Source organism: Electrona antarctica, assembly GCF_951216825.1.
Source record: "Electrona antarctica genome assembly, chromosome: 24".
NCBI lineage: Eukaryota > Metazoa > Chordata > Actinopteri > Myctophiformes > Myctophidae > Electrona > Electrona antarctica.
This window is the reverse complement of record NC_136803.1, coordinates 23723917-23739881: the sequence shown is the minus strand read 5'-3', so window position 1 is coordinate 23739881 and position 15965 is coordinate 23723917. Positions and strand designations below refer to the sequence as shown.

The window sequence follows — 15965 nt, the reverse complement described above, 5'->3', positions numbered from 1 at the left end:
CAAAACGCACAAGAACAAAACTACAACTTTGGCACTTTAACTTCACTTGAAGTCCTCCTTTCTAAATTTCGCCAACCTTGCCTTGATTTGTGCATCTTTTTTGCTACTTTAGTATTTAGTAACTATTTGCAAAGGATGAGGTTGTTTTATGTCAATGTAGCAGAATTGGTTATCACTGTACATGTAGGCCTAATCGTCTGTATAGCCTATTCCTATTGGCAGATCACTCTGTATAGCCTGTTCCTATTGGCAGATCACTCTGTATAGCCTGTTCCTATTGGCAGATCACTCCACTTTAGTTGGACTTGAGAGAATGTTTTATGAACCGACATGTGCGTTTTCCTTGTATCTAAAAATGGTACAGTGCAGTCTAAAATTCTACAATAAAGTTTATTTACATGAAACTGAAATATTTCTTTAATCTTTTCATGTATTTATTTCTGAAAGAAAGTTTTGTTGCATATTGCTGTTTCCATTGACAGACCAGGCCATTTATAAAGCTCTGCATTGACTTCTTTCAGACAGCAGGTGTCAGGGCAACTCATGATTTTCATCAATTATTTTATTGTCAAAAACCATGAAAAACTGGTATTTAAACATACTATATACTAAATACTACATAGTATGTCGTTTTTCATTGTTTGACAATTTAAAAAATGATAAACCATAAACGACACACTATAGTATGTTGTTTTTCATGGTTTCGATGATAAAACAATTATGAAAATCATGAAAAACGTATGTCGTTCACTATAAAAAATGCAGACCAGAGGGGCAATCAGTGAGATGGGTGGAATCAGTGAAAAGAGCTAAAACATGGGTTTAATTAAAGGTCAAAAGACAAATCCAGCCATTTAATTTCCTTAGTGATGTTCTTAATGAAACTGTGAAGGTTTAGCAGATGTGCTTATTGCTGACAGAAAGGTAAACGGGTACGGGACGCAGGGTTCTAACTAAGGTCCGTGCAGTGTCACTGTCAGCGGTGGTCTGTCACGGCACTGTTTATGGCCAAACGCAGCGCTGAGAGGAACGTCTCCCTCGCCTCCCCCGTCTCTGTGGCACATGCCCAGGAACGACTGGGGCCCTGAAGGATGAAGGCGTGGCACACATCTGGAGAAATGAGAGGATTATTATCCTCTATTATTTCAGAACATTTTCAAGAAGCATTCCCAAAAAAAGCAAAGATTTTCATTAATTCTAAGCGAAATTCAAATTTTTTGGGGGGTGGGGGCTGTAATTTCACAAAGAAATAAAAGCCTATTTTCACTAGTTTGAGTCCCCGGGCAAACGTCTAACCTCTCTTTTGGTTCTCGACCTGAAACGTTTGGGTAATGCTATTCCGTGCCTCAGCAATAAGCTGTGTGCAGACCAGAGAGACCACGTACACCGTGCAGAACAGTGGTTGTCAAAGTGGGGGACTCGAGGGAGTTCCAGGGGGTCCCCAGCAACATGATAGTTGGAACCAAATGGACCCTTATTTGACTGTAACTCTGAGAGTGTACCCTGACGGGTTCATTTGATTCCATTTGTACACCCTCAGAGTTAAATTAACATTGATTTTACAAAAAAGGGTCCCAGAGATAGAAATGCTGTTAACACCATTAATAAAATGTGCCCATCGTTTATAGCGCCCGGACCACTTTTACCGACGGACCGGATGTTGTTGTGAATGTGTGTGTAGCAGCTAACAATAGCCACACCACTCTAGACACACTTATGTTAACTTTATGAACTTAAATACATTGGACAAAAAAAAGGTCATGTTTGCATGTTTGGAATTGGAACAGCAGAAATCAACGATATATCAGTATTCCGATATTAACCACCCATGTATGGTGTAGAACAGTGGTTCCCAAAGTGGGGTCCTTGAGGGAGTTCAAATAGACCCGTGAGTTCCATGTGTACACTCTCAGAGTTAAATTAATATTGATTTTACAATATAAATTGGGGTCCCAGAGATAGAAATGTCATTAAATGGGGGTCTGTAGCCTAATGCATATCAAACTGGGGGTCCTTGAAATTAAACGGGTTGAGAGTCACTGCTGTAAAAGCTTATGGGGGTCCCTGGCATAGCTTTTCACATGGGGGCTGATTGGTGTCAATTTGGGGGTCCTTGACATGAAAATGTCTGGGAACCCCTGGTGTAGAAGACTCACAGCGCGTGTGCAGGATCTCTCTGCACGTCAGGCTGGCCAGCGCCACGGAGGCCAGGAAGGTGTGCGCGCGGCGGCAGGAGAGGGCGAACGGCACGTGAGCCACGCTGCGCTCGGTCAGGACCAGCGCGTCGTTGAACAGGAACAGACCCATGTCAGACACCTGCTCGTACGTTCTAAATCACACACACACAACATTATGTACAAATGATGGCCATTTTGGAACCCATGATCCAAGTGTGTTGGTATTTGAGGAATTGTTTGTTTTTATAACTTAAAGGGGCATTCCACTCATTTTCAACATTTCACTATGTCACTATGTATACCTTAGAGCTGTTGTGTGGAAATAATAAAAAAGTCCCCCATTCTGTGTTTCCTAGAACTGTAAGTATGAAAAAAATCATTAACATGGTGAAACACATCTTGATGTGTAAGGTATATTAATGACATAGTAAAATGTTGAAAATGAGTGGAATGCCCCTTTAACTCCTGAATTGAATGTCCTACTAATGTTGACCCTGACTGCTGCTTTACATGCTGTGTCTCTGGCACCTGAATTTCTCCCACGGGATCCATAAAGGTGTCCATCTATCTACCCGTTCTGTACTCCTTGCTGATGTAAAACAAAAGGCATGTTCTGGAACCGTTACGCGAGGTGTGTTTGGTTACCTGAGAGAGTCTGGAATGTCCTCATCGCCGCTTCTGAGCAGAGTGGCGTCCTGGGTCACAATCAGCTGTCTGTTCCCTTCACACAGGTTCTATACGCGCACATTACAAGTAAAGACAACACGGTGACAGTCCGACACATAAACACACACTTAAAGATTCAGGCGGTGTGTGTGTGTGTGTGTGTGTGTGTGTGTGTGTGTGTGTGTGTGTGTGTGTGTGTGTGTGTGTGTCTGTGTGTGTGTGTGTGTGTGTGTGTGTGTGTGTGTGTGTGTGTGTGTGTGTGTGTGTGTGTGTATGTGTGTCTCAGAAAGAAAGAAAGAAAGAAAGAAAGAACTCATTCCTGTAGTTTTACCGGGCAACATTGGATCATCTTCTGTGTTTCCTCCATCAATGTGTCTCTCTCTGAGGTCCTCTTCAGCTGAGACACAAGAGAAGAGCAGGAAGATAAATATACAAAGTCTTATACGTAAAGGAACATGTAGTGGATATAGGTGGCACTACCACTGAAGCCTTTATTAGGGGTACTTGTGGATGAGGGGGTAATTAACCCATTTAGACCTGAGACCATATTCTACAAATGTCTTCTAAATCATGACAGTTTTCTGAAAGACATATGTTTCTATGTCAGTGGTTCTCAAACTAAGGACCCCAGAAACTATATGTAATTGGTGGCCGACCCCCATCTGAAAATATGTTGTTCCAGGGTCCCCCAGAGCAGTAGTTGTGTGGGGGGAGTTTAGTGAATGATAAGGGGACGTTGCAGGACAACAGCAGTAGCTGTGTGGGGTGAGTTTAGTGAATGATAAGGGGACGTTGCAGGACAACAGCAGTAGCTGTGTGGGGGGAGTTTAGTGAATGATAAAGGGGACGTTGCAGGACAACAGCAGCAGTAGCTCTGTGGGGTGAGTTTAGTGAATGATAAGGGGACGTTGCAGGACAACAGCAGTAGCTGTGTGGGGCGAGTTTAGTGAATGATAAGGGGACGTTGCAGGACAACAGCAGTAGCTGTGTGGGGTGAGTTTAGTGAATGATAAGGGGACGTTGCAGGACAACAGCAGTAGCTGTGTGGGGTGAGTTTAGTGAATGATAAGGGGACGTTGCAGGACAACAGCAGTAGCTGTGTGGGGGGAGTTTAGTGAATGATAAGAACGGTCTACTTCCGCATTTTTTCGATTTGGGCACCAAAATGCGGCAGTGCAAACGAGCGCTCAATGTTAAAGCCCAGCTGCTGCACGGGGTTTCCTAGTCACAAATCCACGGCTCCGCCTGCAGTCCCACCTCTGACCACCAGTAGGGCCGAGCGCTTCAACGTTGGGGGCTTGGGGGTGCTAACCTTGTGGATGAATGCCCCGTAGCGCTGCAGCGCGTGGAGAGCAGACGACAGGTGCGCGTGGTCAGGGTGACCCGGGTGCGTGTGCAGTGACAGCGCCTGGAGCAGCGTCACGTACTCCTTCACACGCCACACTGGACACAGCAAGAGCTCCTGTAGGCTGTATATATGACATATGCACAGTGCGCGCACGCACGCACGCACGCACGCACGCACGCACGCACGCACGCACACACACACACACACACACACACACACACACACACACACACACACACACACACACACACACACACACACACACACACACACACACACACACACACACACACACACAGACACATCAATTTGTTAAATAACAATACAAGCTTGCATGCCCTTTTATTTAGTCATTGAGAGAGAGAGAGAGAGAGAGAGAGAGAGAGAGAGAGAGAGAGAGAATGCAGCAGACACAGGAAGAAGGCTTTAGTTTGGGGGGGTAATAGTTTGGGTAATTTTAACTTGCAACCAGCGGGTGTACAGCGTGACATAGCAATTACCTCAGCATGTGTGTCGCAAGAGTTCTGTCTGCTCTCTTAAGGAACGCCCGGAATGGAGGGCTCATCTCCCGGCACTGTATCACAGACACGCACGCACACAAAATGGAAGCACATTAACCACTTAAAGGTTTCATGACATTACTTTTCATTTATTTTTTAGGTTTTATGACCTCAATTACACCCAAACAACCTGAACTTTGAACATACAGTGGATCTTCTGTGGGCTGGGATTTTCTCTGTGTCTGTGAAGCCTTTTGAGCTGCCATGAAAACAGGCAAAACAGTGAAAACGGTGACATCTGCTGGCAAATCCCATTGTCATATATGGGATTTGGTGGCTCTTACATCACAGTCCACAGGAAAATCAGAGCACTTGTTTGAGCCAGAAAACCCCAGACCGCAGAAAATCTACTGAATGTTAAAAGTTCAGGTTATTTGGGTGCAATCGAGCTCAGAAAACAAAAATAAGAAAAAAAAATGTATGTCACAATCCCGTTAAACTTGGTTACAAAACGAGCAAAATGGCAGATATACAAGGGTATAGCGGCATTACGTTTGTAAACCTATAATGGCGGGCCCAAAATAAGGAACACCCTGGTTGAAAGTGGTTTTAATAACATAGTTGCGTTGCTGAAGACATGAGCCTGCAAATGATTTTACAATACACACAAATTGAGGAGAGGAGAGGACCTGGTCTATGGTGCGTAGGGCAGTGGGGTAGTTGTTGAGGTAGTTAGTGTACACCCTGAGTTTAGAGCATAGTCTCAGGCACACATCTCCAATACACTGCTCCGCCCCCCAGCACTGCAGCCTGGCCTCCAGCTCCACCTGAAACTGCCTTTAAGCCGCACGCACGCGCGCGCACACACACACACACACACACACACACACACACACACACACACACACACACACACACACACACACACACACACACACACACACACACACACACACACACACACGCACACACACACACACACACACACACACACACTTTTATGTGTGCAATGTCGCTACCAGCTCTATCGTGCATGGGACAATAAATCAGCTTCAACCTGGAAAGCATTCAACCATCAATTTACAATTTACAATTTAGGCATTTAGCAGACGCTCTTAATCCAGAGCGATTTACATTAGGCAGGAACAAAAGTATGGGAATACATCACATATATAAAATGCATTTATCAAGAAACATGCGTAAGCTAAGAACGTAACTAGAACATATCTATATAATGACACTATACATATTAACTATACATATATACTATACTATGCTATACATATGTAGGCTACTATGATGTGCTATGACTATATACAATGCAATTATTGTGCTGTCTACATGACATGCTATAAGTCTGTTTCAAATGCTATCTAAGTCTAAAAAGTGCTATCTAAGGGGGTAGGATAAGTGCTATGGGCCATGATGGAGTCTGAAAAGGTGGGTCTTCAGACTACGGCGGAAGATTGGGAGTGATGCTGCAGTTCTGACTGCAACGGGGAGTGCATTCCACAGTTTTGGGGCCAGAAGGGAGAAGAGTTTGGGACGTGTGGAGCGTTGGCCCGGCGTTTTTAGTGAGGGTACTTCCAGCTTTCCAGCTCTCCTCGGGAGAGTGTGAGTGCGTGCGTGCGTGCGTGCGTGCGTGCGTGCGTGCGTGCGTGCGTGCGTGCGTGCGTGCGTGCGTGCGTGCGTGCGTGCGCATACCTGTTGAGCTCCAGTATGTGCGTGAGGGGGCTCAGGACCATGTGGATATGTGCAGAGCTGAGGATAGCTCTGTTGGAGTTGAGCGCTGCAGTCAGAGGCTGGTGGTACACCTTGGACACAACAGCAGACGGATGTGTTGACGCAACAACAAGGTGGTCACAACGGGTTCACAGACTAGTCACACGCTATTCTTCAAACCACACTGCAAGGGACTCTCCGCCTTTTTAATCACGTGAACCCTAGCAACCCTGTTTTGGGCATACTAGGTCATAAAAGCGAACATTTGGCAAAAAATCACACCCGTGTGAACTGAGTGGTGTAAGGTCTTATATAGACTGATCAGCTGTGGTCTGACGTAATGTCTGACGTAATGAAATCACACCCATGTGAACTGGGTGACCATAGCAACCATGCTCATTTTTTGGTACGAACAGACACGTAAACTAACAAAGCTGAAATCACACCCGTGTGAACTGGGTGACCATAGCAACCATGCTCATTTTGAGTGGTGTAAACAGACACGTAAACTAACAAAGCCAGTTGTAGGAGTGGTTTACACCACTCAAAAAGAGGTGAACATTAGGTGGAGGTGAGCTTTTAGATTGGCTGTTTTTGGCTATAACATTTGGTTCAGAGGGAAAAAGGAGGGGGGCCATGTATACTTCATTGAAGTATATAGGGTCCCCCTGTGGTACTGGTTCTGATTGGCCGTAATGAGATGATATATGATGATGTACGATGATAAGAGCGCCCCTCACTTCACACAGGTGTGATTTATTGTATTATTATTAACACCCTTATCGCCCTAGACGGAGGTCTCCGCCTTATTAAATAATTACGCCCATCACCCAGGAGGACGGAGATTAATCAAAAGACGGAACATTACTGGTTTCATAACAGAGCGCACCATGCAGTCTACAGGCTGGGAGCGTCCCATTGGGCAACATTCGATGTCATTTCCGGCTAGTCCGTCATCCAAAGTGGTCCAACTCCATTTTAATGGATGGGATTTAAAACGTGAATATCTAAATCAATGATTCCAATTCTAACAAAAGATTATGTTTTTGACGGCCCATCGCGGTCCCGTCGCTTGTCGCGTTAGAAGTAATCATACCTCCGGTGGTTGTCGATCCTCCCGGGGGTCTTTTGGCTACATGCTATTATATCCTAGCACAACAAAGATGGCGTGTCACCTTGAAATGGGCTCTGAAGGTGCAAATCGCTGGGCGCACTGATTAATGGTTCCAAATGACGCTGGGCGATAAGAGTGTTAATTGGTGTTAATTAACCAGTTCCATTTGGACATTCAGACACATAAGGGTCAGTTTCCTAATTATTATAATTTAGCAAGGACCCCACGCTGAGAACCATGCAGTGCTACAGTACACTGAATTGTAGTAAAAAATTAAAAATACCTTTACTACAGCACCCAGCCTGCCCAGATAGAGGCTCTCACTGTAGTACAGCTCTCTGGCTACTGCACCACGCCAGTCTAATGCTGCCTGGAGAGGAGAGAAGTATACAGTTTACCAGTTTTTATCAATGTAGTTTTTGTTTTGAATCGAACAAATTTAATCAAGTCACCCTGGTGAGGAAAGAAAGAATTTAAACGTCACGTGACAATACAAAAATAAAAAATAAATAAGATGGAACGCCAGGCGAGATATTGAGCTTTAAGTTTCATGCAGTATTTCTTGTCAACCCGTATTGTTTCTACCCAAACACATTAAGACCCCCTCCAAACACTGAATTTGTGTTATTGCATTATTCTGTATTAACATACTCCACCGTACAGATTGGGTTAAATAAAGTTTTAGTCATTAAAATAAGTTCTGGATTGGAGCTTTATTCATCTTTAAGGGTAGCCTGTACTGGCCATATTCCCACCAAGTTTCATGAATGGGCCTTTTTAGTCGAATCCCAGCGGAGAATATTTGGGCAGAAAAGGAAATGAGTCACATGGTCCATTTGACCAACAGCTATTTTTGAGGAGTCCTTTTTTACCGAGACACTTTATCCCATCTGCTCCACTAGAGTCCGTTAGTGACAATGACAGTGGTAGACAGTGGTGTAACAGGCAGCTTCCCAGGTATAAAACATGTGAGATTTAAGGTCCCTGCACACAGAATGCGTTTTTCAGATTTTTAGCTGCGTTTCTCCATCGGTTTCCCAAAAAACGCGTCCAGTGTGCAACCACCTTAATGGTACTGACAGTGGGAGGGTAAAGCAGAGTGATGCTCAAAAGTAAAAAGCATGAGTGTGTTCTTTTCACCTTCCCTAAATAAATACAGTTGTTTTATTTTTTTTATTTTTTTATTGTTTTTATAATTTTTATCCCACGATTGTGTAACCCATTTTTCACCCCTGTGTCAATTATCTAATGTGATCCTGGGCTCTACACACCCTCCACCAACCTAGTCCCCATATATGGGGGACATGGGGAGAGCAACGGACTTGAACTCATGCTTCCTTCATGCCTGAGTTGCTCCTTTACACCTGACAGGAGGGAGTTTCCCTGGTTGGACGTAGCACGTGTTGTTTTTTTTATTTTTAAGTACAAACTTGCGGTACTTCGGGTATGGGATCGAGGTGTCTGAGTGACGTGGGACTCTCCGTCAGAAACCCAAGCCCTTTTTCTTCATCGGTTCCCTTCTTCTCCCTCGCATCGGTTACTCGTGCCTCCTTCTCCTCACTCTGTCTTTTCAGGAAGATAGAGAGGAACTCCAATGGTCTCATCTGAGGAGGCATGAGAACACAAGAACGATGGAAGGTTATTATTGACCTTATGAACGCTAGCATTCCTGTTCAGGGAATATGTCATAATAGGTGAACATTCTGCAAATAATAGCAGAAGCTCACAATGCCTATAGAGCGTCGCAGTCCCGCCCCGCCCCCTACCAGGGCCCAGGAAATGATTCTCCGTTCATTTTCCTCATAGACATTTCAGAAAGTATTTATTTAAAGACGTTTACGCCGTGGACAAAGCCAACTCTTGTCGTGACAAATCATGACAACAAACAAAATTTTTCGGGCCAAACAAAGAATTAGAAAGTAGAAAAAAACGTTGTTGTTTTTTGTTTGGTCCAAAATATTGTGTGTGTTGTCATGATTTGTCACGACTCGAGTTGGCTTCGTACAACGCTTAAATGTCTATGGGAAAAATGCATTGTGATTCATTTCCTGGGCCTGGCGTTGTCATGAAAGGGGGCGGGACTGCGACGCTCTATAGCGTTGTAAGCTATATATATTGGCTATTTCCAGCAAAGATAATTGGTATAAAGCACAGAACAAGTATAGACCGCTGGGGGCCCCCAGTCAATGAAGTAAGTATGTATGGTTTAAGTGGTTAAGCTGTTGCACAATTGGTTGGGGGCAGTCACATGCTTATTTTATTTTATTTTAATTTAACCTTTATTTAACCAGTAAAAACACATTGAGACTGCGTCAATTTTTCAAGTGGGAACTGGCCAAGCGGCAGAATACATAATTACACTTCAAAGCTACATCGTACATGTCAAGTTATACAACAGCCAAATAATAAATGCATGACAATACCTCCAGAAACCTATACAATATATACAACAATACTTCAAAATGGTACACTAACAATAACCAGGTACAAGACATTTTGCACACAAATACACAAAGTACATTTATGGGCGGGAACCAAAAAACAATAAATATATGGGCATATGCGAAGGGCAAGGCTAGTACACATCCGAACATAATTATTATACCTTGCAGCTGGTTCAGGTTATGGAAAACCAGTGCTGAGGTATAGCCTACTGGAAACTGGTGGTTCTACACCATTTCAACTTGATTCATATACTTTATACATTTTACAAATACAGCAGAGACCCAAGGTTTTCCCCCAACTTAGCATTTGGCAATATTGGTCTAGCCTCTAGCACTTACCTCTCCCTGTGTGGTGACGACGGTCAGACCTTCAACCAGAGTTTCTGTCAGGTCTTTAGACAAACACAGCTCCTCTAGACACACCTGGTCCCACAGGAAGTGACCTGATAAGGGATATGGATAGAGAGACAGCGGCACCCTTTTACTCAAGAGTATGTATAAGCCTGCATGTGTTCATTTGTATTATGCATTATACGAATCGCATGCTTTACTTTACTTTATTTGTTTATTTAGACGGGACGCTGCATATTAATGAACACTATCAATGTAACGCAAATACACCAGACTTAGCAAAGATGCTAATTTATGTCTGCAGTCCCCACAAAGAACACATACAAACAAAAAAAACAGGCAGAGAGTGTCAAGTACATTACATTACACAGGGAAAACGGAGCATAAAACATTAATACAAGAACAAAAGGTACAAAAGGTGCAAAGTCTAAAACAATCACTTGGCTCATGTAGACGTAGTATTGCACTAAGAAAATAGCATTTTTAGAGGGCAATATATATGGCTGGAATTCAATTTTAGTGTGTGTGTGTGTGCATGCGTGCGTGCGTGCGTGCGTGCGTGCGTGCGTGTGTGCAACCCACCCAGAGCACGACCCCTGGCCTCGAGGCTCAGCCGGTGTAGCCTGTGCGGCCCCAGGAAGCTCCTCATGTCCCCCAGGGCCTCCTCCATCCAGTGGGCCTGTCGGCACCAGCCCTGCAACGCGCTCTCACACAAGTAGCGCACGGCAGGGGGCGGGGCCTCCCCGTCCGCACGCCGACTCAGCGTTCCGCCGCACACACCGCCGCCATTCGACCACTCACTCAGGACTGGGAGGCCAAGGGGAGAGGGTTGAAGTGGTTAAAATCCTCGGGGCTATTATGCATGTCTTAAGTACCAGGTCTTATTACTTAACTTAAGGCGTGATCAATGCCATTTGGCTATTCTGAGTGGCCAATCAGCATTGACCACGCCTCCAGGTCTTAAGTTAAGTCATAAGACCTGGTACTTAAGACACGCATAATAGGGCCCTCAGTGTTCATTTAACCCATTTAGACCTGAGGTCGATTCTATAAAAAAATGGCTTCTAAACAGTTTTCTATGTCAGTGGTGCTCAACCTTTTTCATGTCAAGGACCCTCAGAATTATCCGTATTTGGCTGCTGAAAATATGTTGTTCCAGAGGACCCATTCCCCAGAACCAAAGATTTGAGTTAAATACATTTGCTGTGTGAAGAAATATATATTCAAAGATTTGCGCCACATTTTCACGATTTTTCAAAAGTAGCAGATCTACAAGCTCGTAGCGCGGCACTCAGCATGCCAAGGGCTTGCGGATCGACTTGGGCTTTTGTGGTTTGTGGCCAGGATACATTTTTGAAAATGTGCATGGTGCAAATCTTTGAACATACATTCTTTCAGAGGGAAGGTTTTTAACTCATATCTTTGCTTCTGGGGGGTCCCTGCCTGAAACAACATATTTTCAGATGGAGGTCGGTGTCCAATTACATATAGTTTTTGTGGTCCTTCACATGAAAATGTTTGAGAACCACCGACATAGAAACATTGTTTTTTCAGAAAACAAGCCTTTTTTGATAAAAAAAAAAATCACACCTGTGTGAACTGAGTGGTGCAAGGTCTTATATAGCCTGATCAGCTGTGGTCACTGACGTGACGTAATGTCTCATTCCGGCCAATCACAATGCACCATGCTCATTTTTTGGTACGAACAGACACAGGTACATTATTTTTCGTACGAACAGACACGTAAACTAACAAAGCCAGTTGTAGGAGTGGTTTACACCACTCAAAAATCAACCTCAGGTCTAAATGGGTCAAATTCACGAAGTGGCGTGTTCTAAGCTTGTAGATCTGCTTTTTTTTATATAAATGTTGACGATAATGCAAAAATCACACCCGTGTGAACTGAGTGGTGTAAGGTCTTATATAGACTGATCAGCTGTGGTCTGACGTAATGTCTGACGTAATGAAATCACACCCGTGTGAACTGGGTGACCATAGCAACCATGCTCATTTTTTGGTACAAACAGACAGACAGACAAACAGACAGACACGTAAACTAACAAAGCCAGTTGTAGGAGTGGTTTACACCACTCAAAAAAAATAATTGCGGTTATCTCAAATAATTGCGATTAAACTACATGACTACATGAAGCACTCACTGTTCTGGAAGCTTCCAGTGGCCAGCGCCATGGGAGAACACACTTCTAGTCCACTGAGAGTAGACAGCGTCTGAATGAGTGCCACTCCTGATGCTGGAGGAGGACACCAGAGAGAGAACAATGCACAAAGAGAGTTGAGGTTCAACAAGGTTTCATTAATGCCATGCGTATACGTTTCTGTTTATTAAAGCAGTGGTTCCCAAACCTTTTCATGTCAAGGACCCCCAAATTTACACTAATTAATTAGCCCACGGACCCCCATTTGAAAATATATGCCAGGGACCCCAATGAGAGAAGATTTTTACGGCTCTGGCAGTGATTCTCAACCCGTTTCATTTCAAGGACCCCCAGTTTGACATGCATTTTCGTCTACAGACCCCCATTTAATGTCATTTCTATCTCTAACATTGATTTTACAATATGAATTGGGGTATTGTAAAATCAATGTTAATTTAACTCTGTGAGTGTACAAATGGAACCAAATGGACCCATTTGGTTCCATTTGTACACTCTCTGAGTTACAGACCCATAAGGGTCCATTTGGTTCCAAACTATCATTTAGCTGGGGACCCCCTGGAACTCCCTCAAAGACCCCTGGGGGTCCCCAGACCCCACTCTGGGAACCACTGTCTTAAAGGATCCCCATAAAGAGAGACACGTGAAACACATGAATCGGCATACTTTGCATGCCCATACTGACCAGAAGCAGACAGAGGGGAAAAAATGTCCACCCCTCCTCCCTCCTCAGATGGCATGATCCAGCCGCACAGGTGTTCCCAGAATTCCCTGAAGTCGGGGTTCAACGCGGTCGCCTCCGATAGGCTGCATCCTGTCGGGTGGAAGGGGAGAGCATGAGTTCACACTGGAGGTGGACATGATCCCTGGGAAGCTGTGGTCACCATAATCCAAAACAAAGAGTAGAACTGTTTTGAATTGCTATTATTGTTAAAACACAACAGAAACTAATGGATTATATATTTCATGGGCGAGAGATCACAATAAAAATCCTAATCATTCTTCCTCCACACTGGGATAAAAACAGCATCTGAAAGTTTGATGGGGCATTTTTTTACACGTGAGTGCAGTTAGAACTTTTCCATTGCATCTTATGAGAGGTGGTGTTCTTCTGCTGCCGTTATGCGCGCGCATGCTGTTGCTTATCAGTGTGACGTCGTCTGTTGAGGCGTCTATTGGGAGAAATACAACAATGTGCAAACACAGCAGCGAGATTTGACCATGTGTATACCTGTAGCCTAAGGCCCCATTTACAGCGTTTCCACACCTAAGCGCAAAACGGTCACACATTTTTTGCCCAAAACGTCTGTGGACGTCCTGGGTATTACCGCACGTGCATAGCCCAAGACGTCTGTGGACGTCTTTGAAAAAAAAAATATATATATATATTTTTTTTTTGCACGTGGTGCCAAAGTTTGTGTTTTCGCCATTGAGAATGCATTTGGCGTTTAAATTAAAGAACTCAGAAACTATAAAACATTTCAAAGTAAAAAGTTCCAGCATGTGTCTCCACAGTCAGCTGAATTATAAAAAATGTGAATGGATTTTCTAGGTGAAAGTGATTTTGGGCAGTTTTGCGTGGGCTCTCAATGTGTTTTAAGCTGCGCACTTCTTAAGCTGTGCGCAGCTTAAGAAGTTTTTTTTTTAGACAGCTTTTAGACAGCTTAAAGGCGTAGTGAAACGGAAATGGTGGACATTTTATTTTGAAGTTTCAGACGGTCTCAAGTGAAACACCGCTATGAAGTTTCTGAACCAATCAGAGCGTCGCATCCCTTCAGGGGATGGGACGGTAGCTAGGGACGGGTAGCTATGCTACGCAGGACAGCGTGTGGTTGTTTGTTTACAAATCAGATAGTCGTCCAGCATTACCAGTTTACTCTTAATGTGGCTTATTTCTACCCTATAATGTTTTCAGATACATTTTTAGCGTGATGATTAAGTTGAAACCGAGTAATACACTCTCTGGATGTTATCTTGAATGGGAATAAAAACAGAAGATTTCTGTAATCAGTAGCAGCTGTGCAGCCTGTGCTGGACGGATGCGGAGATATGGGGAATTAAACTGGTGAGCTTCATTTTTATTGGCTTTTATCGATGTTGGCCTCGACACGTCATCACGCAGCACGTTTTCATTTTCAGGAAGTAATAAAAAATATATTTTTATGGACGTTTGATATAAAAACACACAAAAATGAGAATTTCCCATTTTTTTGGCATCCATTGTTAGGTATGACCATATGATGACCACGGATATGGTCTAAAAGTGTGAAAAACGTATTTTTCATTTCACTACACCTTTAAGAAGTTTTTTTTTAGACAGCTGGTGGATGGAAAAGAAGCTCCACCTCCGCGGAAGACTTGCGCGGAGGAGAGCGTTTCCGGGAATCTGGCCGTCGCGCAAGTCTTCCGCGGAGGTGGAGCTTAATTTCCATCCACCAGCTGTCTAAAAACCCGGAAAAAGAAGCTGCTTACAGCCGAGAACGTGCGCGGCTCTTTCGATAGTGTGGCAGCACCTTCACACTGACAGACAAATCTAGCCTGAATCAGATTTGTGCCACATCGAGGTTGAAATCCGATTGGTTTAAATGAGTCTAACATGTCACATGACTCATTTAAACAAATCAGATTCCAATCTGGATGTGGCTCAGATCTGATTCAGACTAGATTTGGCTGCCAGTGTAAATGGGGCCTAATAGTCTAGTGCACTTGACAGCATATCCTGTATTTCTTTAATCCTGTATTTCTTTAATCCTGTATTATTTGAAAGCAATACTGCACCTTATGCACAAGTTACTTTAGTTACAAATCCGTATCGCCCTTAAAAAGAAAGCTCTGCTAAATTATATAGATGCACTTTACACCTTTGTACTTTCCTTGTGTATGTATGTTTTTAAATGCTTTGTTTCCTAATGTAAAGTACTTTTTGCTTGTTTTATGTTTTTATGTGGGGACTCCGGTTTTATGTGGGGACTTATGTGTATTTACATTGCATGTATGTAATGTCCATCACACACACACACACGCACACACGCACGCACGCACGCACGCACGCACGCACGCACGCACGCACGCACACACACACACGCGCGCGCACGGCGGTGGCTCAGGGGTAGAGTGCCTGGATGGGAACCGCAAGGTTGCCAGTTCGAACCCGGGCTCCCCCAGAGTTACTGTCGAAGTGTCCTTGAGCAAGACACTGAACCCCTAATTGCTCCCGATGTGCTAGTTGGTACCTTGCATGGTTTCCGCTGCCATCGGTGTATGAATGTGTGTGTGAATGGGTGAATGTAATGCACAATCTATGTAAAGCACCTTGGATAAAGGCGCTATATAAATGCACCATTTACCACTTTACACACACACACACACACACACACACACACACACACACAGCGCACAAGGTCCAAAAGTTTGCGCTGCAGGGTTGATTGCAATGCGGTTGTATTAACATTATTCAAGTGACTATTTA

General features: G+C 43.9%; 1 protein-coding gene across 1 annotated transcript in view; it reads right to left on the bottom strand.

The window, feature by feature from the left end:
* Positions 1-536: 536 nt before the first annotated feature.
* The window catches only part of LOC306917584 (epithelial cell-transforming sequence 2 oncogene-like), a 32501-nt gene continuing 17072 nt past the window's right edge, over positions 537-15965 (bottom strand). The window contains exons 8-21 of the mRNA XM_079495880.1: positions 13182-13310; positions 12482-12574; positions 10905-11129; positions 10311-10414; positions 8958-9131; positions 7811-7897; positions 6396-6505; positions 5381-5528; positions 4692-4765; positions 4156-4312; positions 3175-3240; positions 2823-2911; positions 2157-2329; positions 537-1110 (exon numbers count right to left, since the gene is read on the bottom strand). Coding sequence (XP_079352006.1) covers positions 977-1110; positions 2157-2329; positions 2823-2911; positions 3175-3240; positions 4156-4312; positions 4692-4765; positions 5381-5528; positions 6396-6505; positions 7811-7897; positions 8958-9131; positions 10311-10414; positions 10905-11129; positions 12482-12574; positions 13182-13310 — 1763 coding nt within the window. The 3' untranslated portion in view covers positions 537-976. The remainder of the gene's footprint in view (positions 1111-2156; positions 2330-2822; positions 2912-3174; positions 3241-4155; positions 4313-4691; positions 4766-5380; positions 5529-6395; positions 6506-7810; positions 7898-8957; positions 9132-10310; positions 10415-10904; positions 11130-12481; positions 12575-13181; positions 13311-15965) is intronic.